Genomic DNA, 19256 nt, shown 5'->3' with positions numbered 1-19256 from the left:
ATAAAGACTGAATAGAATGTAGCACCTTAGGCAGCACCTCCTGCCACTGGGTAACAGGGTAACCATGTGTCTTTAATGCAAGGTTAACAGTCTTCCAGACTGTGGTGTTAGCCCTTTCAACCTGCCCATTGCCCTGTGGGTTGTTACTCGTGGTGCGGCTGGTAGCAATCCCCTTGCGTAACAGGGCTTGGCGCAGTTCAGCGCTCATGAATGCTGAGCCTCTGTCTGTATGAATATAACTGAGAAAACCAAAAATACTGAAAATGCTGTCAAGTGCCTTATTGACAGACGCTGTTGAGACGTCAGGGCAGGGTATCGCGAAGGGAAACTGAATATTCGTTGATTATAGTAAGGAAAAATACATTTTTGTTTTTGGAAGGTAAAGGCCCTTTAAAATCTAAGCTGATCCCCTCAAAAGGTTGGGTTGCCTTGATGAGAGTGGCCTCTGGAGCTTTAAAGTATTGTGGTTTGCATTCTAGAAACATAGAAACATAGAAAATAGGAGCAGGAGTAGGTCATTCGATCCTTCGAGCCGGCTCCGCCATTCAACGAGATCATGGCTGATATTAAAGTTCAGTACCCCGTCCTCGCCTTCTCTCCGTAACTTTTAATACCCTTATACTGAAGAAATATATCTAATTCCCTCTTAAATATATTTAATGAACCTGCCTCTACTGCCCTCTGTGGCAATGAATTCCACAGATTCACCACCCCCTGGGTAAAGAAATTCCTCCTCATCTCGGTCCTAAATGGTTTGCCTATTATCCTCAAACTATGGCCCCGGGTTCTGGATTTTCCCAACATTGGAAACATCCCATCTGCATCCATTCTGTCCAGTCCTACCAGAATTTTATATGTCTCTATGAGATCCCCTCTCAATCTTCTAAACTCCAGCGAGTACAATCCCAATTTGCCAATCTTTCCCCATAAGTCATTCCTGCCATTCCAGGTATCAGCCTGGTGAATCACCTCTGCACTCCCTCCATTGCAAGAACATCCTTCCTTAGATAAGGTGACCAAAACTGCACACAATACTCCAGGTGTGGTCTCACCAAGGCCCTGTATAGCTGCAGTAAGGTATCCTTGTTCCTATACTCAAACCCTCTTGATATGAAGGCCAACATACCATTTGCCTTTTTAACCTCCTGCTATACCTGCATGCTCGCCTTCAGAGACTGGTGTACAAGTACCCCTAGGTCTCTCTACACTTCCCTATCTCTTAATCTATTGCCATTCAAATAGTAATCTGCCCTCCGGTTTGTATTACCAAAGTGGATAACCTCACATTTATCCACATTGTAGTGCATTTGTCATGTATCTGCCTAGTCCCTCAATTTATCCAAATCACACTGGAGCTTCCTGACCCCCTCTTCCATGCACACAACCCCTCCTAGCTTAGTGTCATCTGCAAATTTGGAGATATTACATCCAATCCCCTCATCCAGATCATTAATGTAAATTGTGAACAGCTGGGGTCCCAGTACAGATCCCTGTGGCACCGCCTGCCACTCAGAAAATGAGCCATTTATCCCAACTCTCTGTCTTCTACCTGCCAGCCAGTTCTCAATCCACATCAATACTTTGCCCCCAATCCCATGATCCTTGATTTTGTAAGCCAGTCGTTTATGCGGGACCTTATCGAAGGTCTTTTGGAAGTCCAGGTACACCACATCCACTGGCTCTCCCCCATCTATTTTACCTGTCACCATCTCAAAGAATTCCAATAGATTTGTCAAGCACGATTTACTTTGGTAAATCCATGTTGACTCCCTTCTCTGCTAGTCATATGCTCCGCTATTACATCCTTAATAATGGATTCCATCATTTTGCCCACTACTGATGTAAGGCTCACCGGCCTATAATTCCCCGCTTTTTCTCTACCCCCCTTTTTAAATAGTGGGGTAACATTAGCTACCCTCCAATCCATGGGTACTGATCCTGAGTCTATCGAGTTCTGGAAAATAATTCTTAAAGCATCTGCTATCTGAATGGCCACTTCTTTGTGTACCCTAGGATGTAGATTATCAGACCCTTGGGATTTATCTGCCTTCAATCCCATCAATTTCCCCAAGACCATGTCCTTAGAGATACTGATTTCTTTCAGTTCCTCCCTTGCATTAGTCTCTATGTTTCCCAACATCCTTGGGAGATTATTTGTATCCTCTCTTGTAAAAACAGAACTAAGGTAAGAATTTAATTGGTCTGCCATTTCCTTATTCCCCATAATATATTCCCCTGATTCTGACTGCAAAAGACCTACTCTGGAATTCACCAATCTTTTCCTCTTGACATATTTATAAAAGCTTTTGCAGTCGGTTTTTATATTTGCCGCAAGCTTACTTTCGTAATTTATTTTTGCTCTCTTGATTAATCCCTTTGTCCTCCTTTGGTGCATCTTGAACTGCTCCCAGTCTTCGGTTGTGGTACTTTTTTTGGCCAATTGATATGCTCTCTCTTTGGACCTAATGCTGTCTCTAATTTCCCTTGTTATCCATGGTTGAGTCACCTTTTTTGGTTTATTTTTATGCCAAACCGGTATAAACGATTTTTGCAATTTCTCCATTAGATCTGTGAATACTTTCCATTGTCTATCCACAGTCAACTCCCCCATAAACACCACCCAATCAATCTTACTCAACTCCCGTCTCATACCATCATAATTCCCTTTATTTAAATTCAGGACCTTAGTCTCGGTTTTAATTTCATCACTCTCCATGTCGAGTGAGAATTCGATCATATTGTGATCGCTCCTACCCAAAGGGCCTCGTACAACAAGATTGTTGATTAGCCCCTTATCATTGCATAATACCCAATCTAAAATGGCCTGCTCCCGAGTTGGTTCCTCGACATATTGGTCTAGATAACCATCCCGTAAACATTCAAGGAATTCATCCTCCTCAGTATTTTTACTAATTTGGCTAGTCCAATCCATATGCAAATTAAAGTCTCCCATGATGACAGCTGTTCCCTTATTGCACGGTTTTCTAATTTCTCTTTTAATGCCTTCCCTCACCTCTACACTACTATTTGGAGGCCTATATACCACCCCCACTAACGTTTTCTGCCCCTTGCTATTCCTCAGTTCTGCCCATATAGATTCCGCATCTTCCGAGTTGATATCCTTTCTGTCAATCGTGTCGGTCCCTTCTCTCACCATCAATACTACCCCACCCCCTTTTCTTTCTTGCCGATCCCTCCTAAATATCGTATACCCTGGGATGTTAAGTTCCCAGGCTTAATTCTGCGCAAATAGGACAGCTTTTAGTCAGTTTTCTGACTTCTTCCAGGGAGTAAGGAAGGTTGTTGGCTCTTATATAGTGTAAGAATCTTGTGACCCCTGGATGGCACAGTCTGCTGTGGATCTCCTTTAGTCCTTCAAGCTGAGCACCGGCAGCAGCTCGTGACAATGTGTCAGAGGGATCATTTAACCTGCCAGGTCTGTACATGATCTCATAATTGTAAGTTGAGAGTTCTATTCGCTAGGGTGCCATCTTATCGTTTTTGATTTTACTTTTGTGTTTAGTATTAAACATGTAGGCTACAGGTTTCTGATCAGTGATCAGGATAAATTTTCTGCCAGCTAGAAAATGTCTCCAATAGTGAACAGCTTCAATGATAGCCTGGGCTTCTTTTTCAATGGCAGGATGCTTAAGTTCAGGTCCGTGTAACGTGCGGGAGAGGAAGGCTACCAGTTTGCCTTTTTGATTAAGGGTTCCTGCCAAAGTACAATCTGAGGCATCAGTTTCCACTTGGAATGGGACATCCTTGTCAATGGATGAGAGTGCAGCTTTGGCAATATCAGCTTTAATTCTCTCGAAAGCCTTCAAGGCCATTGGAGGGAGAGAGGAAAAGACTTAGTGTCAAACAGAGGGCGTGCCTTCGTGGCGTAGTCCCGAACCCATTCGCAGTAGTAGGAAAAGAATCCCATACACCTTTTAAGGCCTTTTGCTGAGTCTAGGGGAGCCATTCTTTCAGGATTGGGGTGAATTTCACCCTTGCGAACAATGTAACCCAGAATGGGTAGCTCTGTTGCATTGAAAACACATTTGCCCTCATTAAATGTAAGGTTGAGTTCTTTAGCTGTGGCTAGGAATTTCTTTAAGTTGCTATCGTGCTCATTCTGTGTCTTCCCACAGATAGTGACATTATCCAGATAGGGAAATGTACCCTGTAACTCATACGTTCTAACGATCTTATCCATTTCCCTCTGAAACACTGACACACTGTTAGTGACTCCAAAAGGTACCCTTTTAAACTGGTATAACCACCCCCCCCTCCATCAACCTCAAAGGCCGTATAGGGTTGTTCCCTTTTTAATGGGGATTTGGTGGTAAGCTGCCTTGAGGTCGAGAGTCGAGGACATCCTGTATTGCGCTATCTGATTAATTTGATGCGTGGCAGGGGGTAGTCATTCAAGTTAGTGTAATGGTTGATTGTCTGGCTGTAGTCAATAGCCAGTCGTTTCTTAGTGTGATTTTTCAAAACTACCACCTGGGCTTGCCACGGACTTTTTCTGGTTTCAATCACCCCCTCTTTAAGCAATCTCCGGGTCTCAGCTTTAATAAACTCGCGATCTTCTTTCCTCTTAGTGGCAATCGGTCAACACTCAGGAGATAGATTACTGAACAGGGAGGGAGCTTTGATCTTTAGTATGGACAGATCACAGTAACTAGTGCGGGGGATTGTAAGTGTGGGTAGTGGCCCATCGAAATTTAACACTACACTTTTCATCTGAGATTGAATATTCAACCACAGTAACACAGGAGCGCAGAGCACAGGCATTACAAAAAGCCAAACATCAGCAAGGCAATGTCCCTGCAAGTTCAAAATAACTTTATACTTATCCTGCACAGTTTTTGAGTACCCTGTTCACTACAAGCCATCGATATCTTTTGGTTTGCTGGATATCTCCGCAAATTTAAGGCTTTGGCGACCTTCTCGTGGATGTAGCTGTCAGTACTCTCTGAGTCTATTAAGCAATTGAGAGTCTCACCGTTCATCTCCCCCTTCATAGTCGACCGTTCCAGTCCATAATAACCCCTAAGCTTTACAGTCAATTGAGCTATCACAGGGGAACTTTGTGCTGATCTCACCTCGCCGCCACTTGAAGTTGATTCAGCCGGCTCGTCTGAAGATTCCTCTTTTTCACAGTTGTCTTCCATTCCTGCAGCTCCTTTTCTTGGGGCTTCTCTTCTTCTTATCAGTGGGAGTATTTTTTGCCCTACACGCTTTAGCAAAGTGGCTGAGTTTCCCACAATAGCTGCAGGTAGCAAATCGAGCCGGGTACTTCTGTCTGGGGTGCCAGCTCTTATCACAGAAGTAGCATTTGCCAGGGGTTCGCCATTTTCTTTCCTTCGGGGTTCCAGCACTCCTGGATGTTTCCTTTTCGGTTTCTAGCATTTCACTGGACTGCATGGCACTACTCAGTATTTTGGATAGTGTGACTGCTCGGCCATAGGTCAGGGGCTCTGTCTCCAGCAGTCTCTGATGGATGTAACTGGAGTCGATACCGTTGACTAAAGCATCCAGCTTCAAGGCATTGCGGTGTTGTTGCACATTAACTGCCCTGACATCACATTCGTTTGCCAGCAAGTCGAGGGCTAGTGCACAGGCAGCATCACTTTCCCCGGGTTTCTGGCGTCTAGTCAGCAACTGGTGTCAAGTAAGCACCACATTCCGTGGCCCTGCATAGTAAGCAGTCAGACGTTCATGGGCTATAGCCAGAGTGGCAGCTCCTTGCGTAACGGCGAAAGGGACCTCACTCAGCAGAGAGTTCAGGTGCCCCCACTGTATCACCTCATTGACCACGTTGTTTTGAGCCATGTAGTAATCGAAACCAGCAATCCAGTGGTTGAAAATTTCTCTGGTCCTCGGGGCAGACTGGTCGATTATCAGCCGCTCTGGCTCGAGGGCTGCATCCATTTCTGCTAATAAAATTGAAGTGCCAGTTGATGAAGTAGACAAAGATGATGTGGTCAAACAATAATCATGGCTTTTATTAGCAGAAACTCATGGTACAATAATGAAAGACAATGGGTGCATATACAGTTATACCCAAGGGGAGTGTCTTTAATGGTAGATGGCCAATGTCAGTTAAACAAGGCTAGGCAAGAGGAAGACTGACAGCTCGGCAGAGATTTCCACAATCTCTAATGCCTCAGTTACTCCTTGGCTCAAGGTTAGACTTCTTGTTCTAGAATGAAGGGTTGATTCAATCCCTAACCAGACCTCCCATGTTACATTCAGTTGATCTTTTTTTACTCTGGGATTTCCCAGATCTGGACATAGTTGCAGACTTGCCCTTGTACTTTCTGATGTCTGCTCCCCAATTGGGATGGGGGGCATGCAAAGGGAAATGTGTAAGGCCAATACAGTAGCACCCGTTGTATTTTATCTTTAGCACAGCTGCATTTTGTTCTAGCAGGTCCATGTTCAGTGTGAAGTGATCCTTTTCGATGCATCTCCTGGACCCAATGAATTTCCAGGTTTTTAGTGTACATCAATTACAGCTTCCATGGAGCTAAAAGGTGTTCCTAGACCAAGAAAAGAGAAGTTGTGCTCAATGAGACTGTTTGGAGGAGAATTGAACGAACTTGGCCACAAGGCAGTTCCTTCACAGTGGGGAAACATGCCCCTTGCCATTGTCATTCATGCATTACATATAAATAGTTTTTATCTGAGGAAGATACCAGGTCTCTGTTACCTATGAAAGTGAATCCACAATGAGGTTAGTGACTTTCAAAGGGAAAGGGAAGATGTGGTAACAACACATCTCTTTTCCCAAATGCTCAGGTTTGTCAGAAATGTTTTATATATGATGCAGGAACAGAATTATAGTCTTAAATGTAAAAATCTTAATTAGAGTTGTAAATCTGAATTACAATCTTAGTGACTGAAAATATTGGAAACAATCATTAGGTTCAACAGCATCTGCCCACTGGCGGCCTTCAACGATATCCAAAGTTGACTGCAGCCAAATTCCAACTGCTGCCCAGTGAGTTGAGCTGGGAACCCTGGTGGGACACTCCTGGCAGCATGTTGAATATTTTTCCAGAAAATAGGTTGGCATAAAGGAGTGGAACAATTGAGTGTCCTGACTGTATATGTGCCAACATTCTGTCAAGAGGAGAAAATATCATTGTTTCCTATTTCTATTCATTGACTTTGTTAAATAATTTCATGAATTCAAGTTTGTTTCTATTGTTGAATTTTCATTACAGCTTGGGCCACTGTGTTCATTTTTTTGCATTCTATCATTTGAAATTTGAACCATTGAGCTATTTTCATTTCTCCATTATAACTTATTTTCTGCCCTTGACTCACATTTTATTTCACAAATTTCCCACTCATTGCATAACACATTGCATAAATTCTTACAATTGATTATGTTTTTTTGTAATTTAATTCCATTTTTTTCCTTTTTGTAATGATTCTTTGCCAATTTTACACAGGATGAATGGCAGTGAAATACGCTGTTTTGCCCCGCCAGCTCATGCTGCCATTTCTGTTCTGCCATCATCGAATTCTGTTACTGTAACCATCTATTCTCTTTCCATTGCAAGCATTATATGCTGTTCATATACATTCTTATCACTCCTTCAGTGAAGAAGGTTCTTCTGTATTCTCTAACAGAAAATTTCTTATGACTATTTTGCAATGAAAGCAATAAGCTTGTAATATTTTCAAAGTATTCCATTAGATTACCATTTTGCTGCCTTTTTACAAGAGACCAAATCTGTTCTTTTATTTCTATGTCCTCTTTGTAATATGATAATAGGGTGATATACAATATTCTAAGTATGGGTCAATCATAGTGTGATATATTCCTCCCTACTTAGTAATTTCAACCCTCTAGAAAAAAAATCTCCTTTACTTGATTTACTTTTCATTTGGTCTTGTGAACTGGGAGTGCAATTTGTATATCTGATGGGTATATCTGAATTTGTGCCCTTCCCACAAATTACTCCTCACCTCCTGCAAACACACCTTCCAAATAATAAATGACATCTAAATTTAAACATACAGCACAGTAACAGGCCATTACAGCTCATGAGCCTGTGCCACCCAATAAACCTACAACCCTGGTATATTTCAAATGGTGGAAGGAAACCGGAGCCCCGGGAGGAAACTCACACAGATGCAGGGAGAACAGACAAACTCTTTACCGACAGTGTGGGATTCGAACCCCAGTTCTGATCTCTGCCGCTGTAATAATGTTGTCTTAACCGCTACACTAACCATTCCACCTACATTTTGTTTGGTCAAATACTGCTGCACTTATACCTGGTCTGAACTGTATTTGCCAATTATTTATCTACTCTCCTGGTTTATTAATGACCTTTTGTCATAGTCCTGTTATTGTTGAAAGCTCCTCCATCACTACTCTTTCTAATTTATCAATGCTACTCTTTTTATTAGCATTTAAACCAGGATTGCCAGATTTGGCTCCTTTAGCACCAAACAGCAGATATTTGGTACTTTGTTGAATCTGTAGGTGACAGAAAATTACTTTTGACGAGTTTTGGCAGTTTTAGAAGATTTTTAGGCTCTTTTTGGTTCTGTTGGCATTTTTTACAACTTTTTAAATTTTAAATGTTTTTTTTATCTGTTGCCAAATCTGGAAATCCCGATTTAAACACCTTTAAATAATTTCTATAAATTTCAATAGCAGAACATGAAGTGCTAAGGTGACCATAGAATAGATTAGCACTCCTTGCTTTGGCTAAATTTCTTGTTGAGCAACCTTTCAATATCTGTCCAAACCAGCAGAATCTCAATGTGGATTTGACAATAAACACTGAAATCATCTCCATGCATATACATCTTTAGAGTCATGGGGGTAGGGGGTGGTCACTGAATCCACACACTGACCATCAAACAGCCACTTTCAAAAATACCAATCCTTCCCTACCCTAATTCATTTTTAAAATTAATTTTTAAATTTTAATTTAGAGATACAGTACAGTAAAACACCATTTTGGCTCACAAGACTGCTCTGCCCAAATATACCTATATTCTCTGCACATTTTCTTTTTTTTTAAAATTTTTTATTTTTCACACCATAAACCACATTAACCATGATACACACTTTTTCCTTTTCAAACATATACAGTGCCATTTTCTCCCCCCCCTCCCTCCTCCCATCCCACCCTCCCTACCTCCCCCCTCCCGTCCATTTAAAGTACAAAATCTAGTATACATTAAACCAGTCAAACAATGTTGTCATTCAATAAAAAATACACAAGAAATTCCACTGAGTCAATTCTTTTCATTTCCTTCTCCTTCCGTTAATCTCTGCACATTTTCATTGATTATCCCGTATATTCTATTCCTCATTTGTAAAGTCGGAGCAATTTATTATGGCCTATTAACCCACTTACACACATGTTTTAGGGATACATCCCTAAGCAAAGAGTTTGGATGTGGTCACAAGTAAGAATAACATTTGGATTCAGGTCTGTAGAGGCAATTGCAGAAGTATTGAAAATTTCTATTTGGTTGAGTACATGAAAATCATCAATGTCGACCTGTGTAACTGATATCCTTGGGTCTCTGAAAATAAAATGAGTAAATTATTCCAAAATATTTATAGATATTTAGTTTGTTCTATATGTTATGTACATATGTTAGTATTATTTGTTGTGTTTGTGTGCTCTGTGTCTGGAAGAAACCGTTTTGTTTGGTTGTATTGATACAGTCACATGATAATAAACATGAATTTATCTTCAAAAACACTTGATTTTGGAGATTGGAAATGTATATTCTCAGAATCTTGTGACTTTCTTAGCGATATCAGCATATTCAAAAAATATTGAATTCCCTTCTAAGGGCTCAGTTGTGACATCAAGAAGGACACATCTAACTACACTGACTCATTTATAAAAAGAAATATTGAGGGCATTACTTAATGGGCAATATACTGTTAATCAGTGTTTCTCAAACTTTTTCTTTCCACTCAAATACCACTTTAGGTAATCCCTATGCCATAGTGCTCTGTGATTAGTAAGGGATTGCTAAAGATGGTATGTAAGTGGGAAGATAAAGTTTGAAAACCACTATTTTAATCGTTCCTAATTGACTTGTTATGTGCATGGTTTCGTAACTCCAAAGGAAATGGCCCAATGGCAATTTTTCTCAAGCAAAATATTTCAGTAACAATTGGGTCTTGAGCAGTGATTCTCAACCTGCCCTTCCCACTCACATACCACCTTAAGCAATCCCTTACTAATCACAGAGCACCGATGGCATAAGGATTACTTAAAGTGGTATGTGAATGGAAAGAAAAAGGTTGAGAACCACTGTTGTAGACAAACATTTCATTAACTTGCAGAGAATTTCTGTGGAATATTTTGCATGCTAAGTTGCTCCCAATGTGATATTAAGACAGTATCACTCAAAGCATCTGCCAATTGTGTGAGTGGGACAGATAACTGTGCATCTTCTTAACAATCAAACTGAAGAAATGATAAAGGGCAGTATAGAATCCACATCTAGAATTGGGTCATTTAAAGTATTTAATTCAACATATAATCAGCTAAAGAAGAAAAAATAAAGGGAAAGGAAGGAGAGAGCGAGGAGAAGGAGAGCAAGGGGAGAGGGAGAAAGAGAAATGGGAGGGCAAGAGGGGAAGAGAGAAAGAGGGAGATGGGATCAAGAGATGGGGCAGAGAGAAAAAGATGGGGAGAGAGGTGGCAGGGTGAGAGATGGCAGAGAAAGAGAGGTGGGAGAAAGAGATGGGAGGGAGAGCAGAGAGAGGGAGGTGGGAGGGAGAAGATAGAGGTGTGAAGGAGGAGAGGGGTTGTGAGGGAGGGAGGGAGGTTGGGGGAGAGAGGGGTGAAAGGGAGTGAGGGAGAGACAGAGGTGGCAGGGAGGGAAAGAGGTGGATGGGAGAGAGGGTAAATACCAATGAATTGAGCTTTGAGAGGACAGGGAGGGAGTGACAGAGAGTTGAGGGAGAGAGAGAAGGAGATGGGATGGGGAGCGAGGGAGAGATAACAAGATGGCTAAGAGAGGGGGAGATAGCAAGGGTTACGAGAGGAAGAGATAGGAAGATGGTTAAGAGAAAGAAAGATAGAGATGGGGAGGGAGAGATATGGAAGAGGGAAAGAGATAGGGAGAGAGGGACAAATAGAGAGATAGGAAGGAGGGAAAGATAGGGAGATAGAGATGGGAGAGAGAGAGATTTCAGATTTATTGTCTGAGTACATAAGTGACATCACATAGAACTCTGAGATTCTTTTTCGGCAGATGAGTAGAATTGCCACTTATTTGAGTGCAAAAAAAACTGTACACAGTGTATACATGTAAACAAATAAAGAACTGTAAACAGATAATGAATTTAAACAAATGTGCAATACAGAGAAAATAAAAAAAGTGCACATTAAGAGTCCTTAAATGAGTCTCTGATTGACTTTGTCATGGAGGATTCTGATGTTGAAGGGATAGCAGCTATGTCTGAACCTGGTGGTGCAAGTCCTGTGACACCTATACAGCTTTCCTAGTGGCAGCAGTGAGAACAGAGCATGTGCTGTGTGGTGGGGATCCTTGATAAGTGCTGCTGTTCTCCGATGGCAGCTTTCCCTGTAGATGTTCTCGATAGCAGGGAGCGTTTTGCTTGTGATGTCCTGGGCTGTGTCCATTACCTTTTGGAGGGGTTTATGCTCAGGAATATTGCTGTCCCCATACCAGACCAGTCATCACACTTTACACCACACCTCTTTAGAAATTTGCCAGGTTTGGTGTCATGCCAAACCTCCTCAAACTCCTGAGGAAGTAGAAGTGCTAACATGCTTTCTTCATGATGCCATTAGTTTGTTGGGTCCAGGAAAGATCCTCCAAGGTAGTGACTCCCAATAATTTAAATTTGCTCACCCTCTCCACCTCTGATCCCTGAATGGTCACTGGATCGTATACCTCTGGTTTTCCCTTCCTGAAGTCAACAATCAGTTCCTTAGTTTTGGTGACATTGAGTGCAAGGTTGTTGTTGGTGAACCATTCAGCCAAGTTTTCAAACTCCCTCCTGTATGATGACTCACCACCTTTCTTTATACAACTCTCTACCGTGGTATCGTCGGCAAATTTGTAGATGGTGCTATTATCGTATAGAGCCACACAGTCATAGGTGTAAAGTGAGTAGAGCAGGGAGCTAAGAACACAGCCCTGTGGTGCTCTGGTACTGATGGAGATTGTGGAGGAGATGTTCTTACCAATCTTCACTGATTGTGGTCTGGAGGTAAGGAAATCCAGGATCCAATTATACAGTGGGGTGTTGAGTCGTGGAGTGTTGAGTCTCAGGTCTTGGAGTTTGCTGATCAGTTTTGATAGGATGATGGTGGTAAATGCCGAACTATAGTCAATAAAGAACATCCTGATGAATGCATCTTTGGGGTGGAGAGAGATGGGAGGGAGGGAGGGAGGGAGAGAGAGAGGGATGGGAAAGAAAGGGGAGAGAGAGATGGATGGATGGAGAGAGAGAGAGGGATGGGGAGAGAGAGAGAGAGAAAGAGAGGGGAGGGAGAGATGGGGAGAGAGAGAGATGAAGAAAGAAAGATTGGAAAGATGGGATAGAGGGAATTGGGAGAGAGATGGGTGAGTGTCTTCTGGTATTCAATTCACCCCATTTATATGTGGGAATGGCATTATTAATGATGAATGTAATGGAAATTAGGAATTACGCCACTCCTTCTTTGGTTGTGCTCTTTCTGTATTCTGACCGTCAGTCAGCCCATTCTGCAATGTTTCATGAGGTGATAGCAATTTGAATCTGGTTTGCATTAAGTCCTGAGTTGCTCGAGGCTGGATGACCTGCTCCTGGCTCATCCACCTTGTGACAAACCTACCAGCTCAGTTGTAATCATCTGATTAATGGCAATGAGACTCTTTCTCATGGTTTTGCCAGACATTAAGAGGGTGTAGCAGGTTGATTATCTTTGGATAGCAGCATGTTTCAGAACATTGATTTAATTTGGTTTTACAGGTAAGGATTTGCCAAGATGAAATGCAATTAGAAAATGTAAGATAAAAACAATGGTGCCCTGGGCAATGTTGCCATTATTTTTGTTCATTGATGGAAAGAAGTAAAGCATTTACACAGGATATTCAGTACTTCTCAAATCTACCAAACATTAATGAATTTTCCGACAAAATTGAAAATAGTATGGCTGTAAGAATGGGCATAGAGGGGTTTGTTTCTCTTTGCAAAGTCAAAATATTACATTAGATGTATCAGCATAATGCAATTTGACAGATTTATTGTCATTTTCACTGTTGCAAGAGGATTGTTGTCAACAGTTTGCATAATTCTGGTGGTCCTATAGCTTTCAATGTGCAGAAATGCACAAGTTAGACTAAAAATATGGTGTTATAATCAGTGAAAGAAATTATGAGCAGGTTGGTTTGTGTAGCGGTTAAAAACCTGCTGTGCAATCCATTTCAATTGTCCAGATATTTTTCATTTTTAAAAAAATTCCACTATTACAAACTGAAACAGGAGAACCCAAAATTCCAAACACTTTTTTAATAGCAGAGAGGTTGGTGGCAGTCATTAAAAAATGTATATTCTTAAAGAAAAATTTGATAGTGAAGCATTTTTTGAGACTTGTAGTTCATATTGTAAATTTTGAAATTTAAATTAAATTAAAATTTTAAATTTTAGATATGCAGCAGGAGCTTGTGCTGTCCTATTGCACCCAATTGACCTACAACCCTTCCCCCCCCCCCCCCCCCAGTATGTTATTGCACAGTGGGAGGAAACCAGAGCCCCTGGGAAGACCCATGCAGACATGAGGGGAAAATACAAACTCCTTACAGCCAGCGCGGCATTGAACCCCAGTCCCAATTGCTGGTGCTGTAACAGTGTTACGCTATCTACTACACCAATTGTGCTACCCAATGTGTCTAATAGGTCCAAAAACCAAATATTTATATGTTGTATAACTGACAGACAAGTGAACTCTCTGAAGAAATAAATGTTAAGATATTTACTTGTAAGTGTCACATAGTAAATCATAAAAGCATGGCTGCACATCTCTAGCATGAGGTGTGCTGCCACTAGGTTGGTGAAGATTGAGCAAGCAGAGTAACTGGATCATAATATTGCACACAGTGATGCCAATGCTACTGAACTAGATCTCTAGCCCATTTTCCACTGGCACCCTGTCCCAGGAATTAACTGGGAATTTACTGGGACAGGGTCCAATGGAGAAGTAACAATGTCTGAACACTGGCACCAAATGACATCATTTCACACCAGGGATTAACCGCCTCTACCCCTACTCATATCCCTGGCGTTTGCTGATGCCAGTGTGCATCAGTGGAAAAGGGACAGCTGTTTCCAGTTGAAGGTAAAACATTCCAATCCCTGGGGATGAGTTGTGTTCAGTGGAAAAGCAATTTTTGTCCCAGTTAAGGGCGGCCCAGTGGAAATGGCACAAAGAGCTTCCTATCCCGGGACACTACACAGCTAATTAACTGGGATGCCAGTGGAAAAGAGGCATCTGCTGCAGATCATGGTCTTCCTTAATTTTGCTCCACTGAACTTGAATTCAATAGCAAGAAAATAGATCATCAACTAATTGTTAGTTGGTTGTTGAGATGACTTCTTTTGTCTGCTCTTGTGATTCTTCAAGGGCTTTCTGGAGGAGTAGGGAAGGATATTCCATGCAAGATCTTCAATGATCAATTCTTTTATTTAGATCTACATAAGGAAAACTATAAGAAATGTGTGCACTTCAGTAAGGATCCTGTTACTTAAATCTGCCATGGCTGTAGTTTAAACTAATCTTCATAGTCATGTGAGGATCACATTGCCATTCATTGTTCAGATTACCATTAGTGTCCTTGCATAGAAAGATAACTACAGACCTCAATATTTCTTTGGCACCTTCCCATGGTGTACAATCCAAGTGGTACAGCATTGCTAGTAGTTGGTTGTTCACTTCCAGTGCAGCAGGCTGTGATGCATTTGAAGAACAAACTTAAATAGCTCTGGTCTTAATGGTCCTGCTGTCAGATTGCAAGAGCAGCACTTATTTTACCTCTGAGTGACAAGCAACAGAGATAAGCTATCATTGAGAACAGCAGGTTCCTCCAGTACCCTGAACAAACTAGCGCAATCACTTGATACATATTTACCATACAAGTTCAGGATATACAGTGGTTACCTTACAGCTTCATAAGCAAAAAGTACTTTGAATGAAATAATGCTCTTATGTCACAGAGCTTTGGGTCAAAAGTGTAATTTCCCACACTTGGGGTTGGATTGCCACACTGAACAAAATTATTTTAAATGAAAGCAGAAAATGCTGGAAATGCTCAGCAGGTCAGACAGCATCAGGAGGAAAGAGGAACAATGTTATTTTTTTTGTCAGAACTACATTAATTAAGTTTACTTTTATTAGTCCTCTTATGTTCTACCAAATCTCAAATTCTTTATTGGCTTCATTAGAAGCAAATACAAAATATTTGTTTCATGCCTCCATCTGTTCATCAATACCATTGCAATTTCTGTTGTAGTCACGTTGACTCTTCTTTCTTTATATAGTTGAGCCTTCAGTGAAGAAACAACCACATTTTTCATATGACCATTGCAGTGTTCAGCCCCTTTCTTTTTGCTATACGGTTCTTTATTGCTCTGTTGCTCTATGGCAATTCTTCTGTTTAAATTGAAACAGATCTTTATTAGATAGGTTTGGATCAAAAACACACATTAGCCACTTTTATCTGAAATTATTTATTGTTTTCATGCTGAAGTAATATTTTCTTAAAAGTACAGTTTCCTTTGAATGTGGCTATTTTAGACTTTTATGTATAAGCTTATCTCAGTCAAGAGACATGGTGATTGTTTAGTTTTTATATCTTGGCCATGAATATGCTTAGTGTACCTTGCAATGTATGATGTAGATTATGCAACAGTTGAACATTACATTTTAAATTCCGCTCTCTAGAAATGGATTAATTTTTTATGCATTTGATTGAATCATAGAATGATACGTCACAAAGAGTTGTTTGCGTCTACGTCATGCAACTGTTGGAATTTTAGGAAATCTACTTGAATAAAAATAGGGAAAAAATGATGCAGCATGTACTATAACTGATGCAGATGTGAGAATAGTAAAATATCCTTTCTATAGTATTTTGCCCATTCTTAGTTCGTGCTTGTAATTTTATTCATGTTACTTCTCGATAGATCCCTGTTTAGAATGAAACATAAGGCAAATAATGGTCTGGAAATTCAACTACACTCAAAATGGCCAGGTATTGCCAAATGAATACCACCTAAAGTTCTGATTGCAACTATCAACATTTTTTATGATTGTAAAAGTGCGCCCAGGTTTGAGGCTGGGACTGGGAATGAGTGGCATTGGGAAGGGACATAGAGGATGTAGGAATGGTGGGAGTGCCACAAATCTTCTGAGGTTTGCTCCTTAGGTGTACACTGTTGCATTCTGGGGCAACAATAGGTCACCATGACTTCCGCCCTCGTCATTCAGTATGTTATCCTGGTGATGGAAGTCCCATTTTGAAAAATTATTTTTATAGGTGCTATAGAATGCAGTTGTCTGCCTCTTACTGCTGTGATAGCAAGTTACTGCTATTTCTGTCTAGAGCAATAGAAAAGTAAAGGTCTACTTATTGTAAAATTAAAACCTGATCCTAACCCCACCCAATGATTTTATCTGAATCTTTTCCAAGTCTGAGCATTTGATATCTAATATATGCAGTCATGTTCCATCTACTGTATTAAAATGCGTTAATTCATAAGGTGCTGGTGTTACCCATGTACAAGGACACATACTGTTTGGATCAGGTTGGGTAGCTTGTGCCTTTTCAAAATAATCATAACCAGCCAGTCTATTTTTTTATGACACCCTAGTAGAATAATTCTTAATCTTTTATGAATTCTGTCTGTCTTTCCTGGTTGATAGTTTTATCTGAACGTGGATCTTTAAAGGAGGTTTATATTGGCATACATGGTGGAGCTGGGGAGACAAAAGACATATAGGACTGGCCACAGTAGATTCACACTAGTTGCTGGATGAGCAATTAGAATTCAGCTTAAAATTGACATTTCAAAGGCAGTTATGGTAACTGTATCACAAAAATGAAATTCTGCTGCCCTCTTAAATGTTTGGTAATTGCTGCTGTGGTAAGAACTTGACTCATGAATAGTAATAATTATGGAAACAGCATACCTGTTCAAAGAGGCATGTTCCACTTTTGAGACCTCTACCAATAAATAACCTCTGAAAATTAATATTTTGCTGTCACCAAAAATTTATATAATTGAGGAATCTACAAAGGCAAAAATTCCTGCCACCCAAATTGAAATGAAGTGTTTGATATTTGATTTTTTTTATTTTGCTTGTCATATAAAACTCTGGTTTAAACTTTAACAAAATTTAGACATACGCACAGTAACAGGCCCTTTCAGCCCACGAGCCTGTGCTGCCCAGTTGACCTTCAACCCCCAGTATGTTTTTGAATGGTGGGAGGAAACTGGAGCCCCCAGAGGAAATCCACGCAGACACGGGGAGAATGTTCAAATTCCTTACAGACACCACGGGATTCGAACCCTGGTCCCAACTGCTGGTGTTGTAACAGCATTGCTTTAACTGCTATGCCAACTGTGCTGCTTGACCTCTATTGTTTATTTGAGGTCAAGAACTTTAATTGAGAATGAAAAACCTTTGGAGATGTCATTACTCTTAAAGATTATGATGAAAAAGAAACATAACTGCATTTCTTTATTGAATGCCAACTAGCTTGTTAAAATGTCATTTATTTACTTGCTGTTTTGTATTTGGTTGTCAGATTAATTCAAAGACAGTTATGAATTTGGAACAAGACCGGCCCTTCATTTGCAGTGCTCCAGGTTGTGCACAGGTGAGTATTACTGATTAAATAGCTCGTTAGCTGAATATACTTTGAAGCAATGTTTATTTGTGATCAGTATTGCTGATGAATAAACTAATGGAAAATAGATTCCAGTATTGTCAAATCTATTTAGGACATTTAAATACAGTAAGATTGGATGGGCATGATGCCTGAGGTATTGGCTAGCCAATAGATGGTGCTGTAAACATAACAGAGGTTGGGACTGATGAAGTGTTTCCCAGCAAGAGTCCTGAAGAAGAGGAGGTCTCAATAATTCAGGTAAATCAGGGTGGTATAATATCAGGACCACCCCAATGAAAGTTTAACCACATACTGAGAGGTGACCCAGTGCAGGTTTTCCACCGGGCAAAAGGAAATGTTCAAAGACATGAGCAGCTCTTACGATTAAAAGATTTCCTTTATAAAGTTTGGATTAATATTATTGGTCTTTCACAAAAGAAAGTTCATTGATTCTCTGCTCCTGAATGTCCCACAATTAACCCACTGCACATTCTCCTGAATCTCCAACCTTCCACAAGATTCCTGAAACCCTGGTTTGGAAGTGGACCTTACCATCAATCTTATCAAAAGAGTTTGCTTAATGAAGATCAAAAACGTTAAACAGCTTGAACTTTAGGCAACCAAGGCAATTTGCTATTTAGGCAGCAAATGATTGATATTCTTTCCCAAAATCTACACCAGGTTATAGTTGACCTCAATTTCTTTCTTTTTTGTGCCTGATTAGTTAATTTTCTGCAGCTCTTCATATGAGCATGACATTTGACCTTGAGCTTCTTCCAAAGTATTGCAATGCATATCACCTATGGGATGCAGTGTGATGCCTGCAGTCTTATTATTGACAGCTTCATGTGCTACCACGGTGTAAAGTTATCTGTACTCCTCAGATTTCAGATTTTAGACTTCAGATTTATTGACAGAGTACATGTTTGACATCACAACCAACCCAGAGATTCTTTTTCCTATGGGCTAGGCAGAATTGCTACTTATTGGTAGTGCAAAAAAAAAATTGTACACAACAAATAAAGAAATCTATACAAACTGTGCAATGCAGAGAGAAAAAAAAACAATAAAGTACAAAAGTAAGAGTCCATGAGTCCTTGATTGAGTTTGTTGTTGAGGAGTCTAATAGTGGAGGAGTAGCAGCTGTTCCTGAACCTGGTGGTGTGAGCCTTGTTGCACCTATACCTCTTTCCTGATGTTATCAGTGAGAACAGAGCGTGTGCTAGGTGATGTGGGTCCACTTCTGCTCTCCGACGGCAGCGTTCCTGTACATTTCTCGAAGGTGGGGAGGATTTTGACTGTGATGTCCTGGGCTGTGTCCACTACCTTTTGCAGGGCTTTATGCTCAGGGGTATTGGTGC

The 19256-nt window shown here is 40.7% G+C and overlaps 1 protein-coding gene and 1 long non-coding RNA gene across 4 annotated transcripts in view; one reads left to right on the top strand and one right to left on the bottom strand.

The window, feature by feature from the left end:
• Window positions 1-19256, top strand: part of LOC138751598 (cyclic AMP-responsive element-binding protein 5-like) — a 422160-nt gene that overhangs the window by 68849 nt on the left and 334055 nt on the right. For both annotated transcript variants that reach the window (XM_069914109.1, XM_069914110.1), the window contains exon 4: window positions 17812-17883. In XM_069914109.1, the coding sequence (XP_069770210.1) occupies window positions 17812-17883 (72 nt within the window). The remainder of the gene's footprint in view (window positions 1-17811; window positions 17884-19256) is intronic.
• The window catches only part of LOC138751602 (uncharacterized), a 62587-nt gene continuing 58809 nt past the window's right edge, over window positions 15479-19256 (bottom strand). For both annotated transcript variants that reach the window (XR_011350077.1, XR_011350078.1), the window contains exon 3: window positions 15479-15653. This is a non-coding gene — a long non-coding RNA (uncharacterized lncRNA). The remainder of the gene's footprint in view (window positions 15654-19256) is intronic.

This window comes from Narcine bancroftii, chromosome 1, assembly GCF_036971445.1.
Source record: "Narcine bancroftii isolate sNarBan1 chromosome 1, sNarBan1.hap1, whole genome shotgun sequence".
Classification (NCBI taxonomy): Eukaryota; Metazoa; Chordata; class Chondrichthyes; order Torpediniformes; family Narcinidae; genus Narcine; species Narcine bancroftii.
Note: the sequence above shows the minus strand (reverse complement) of the source record. Positions and strands in the feature narration are given on the sequence as shown.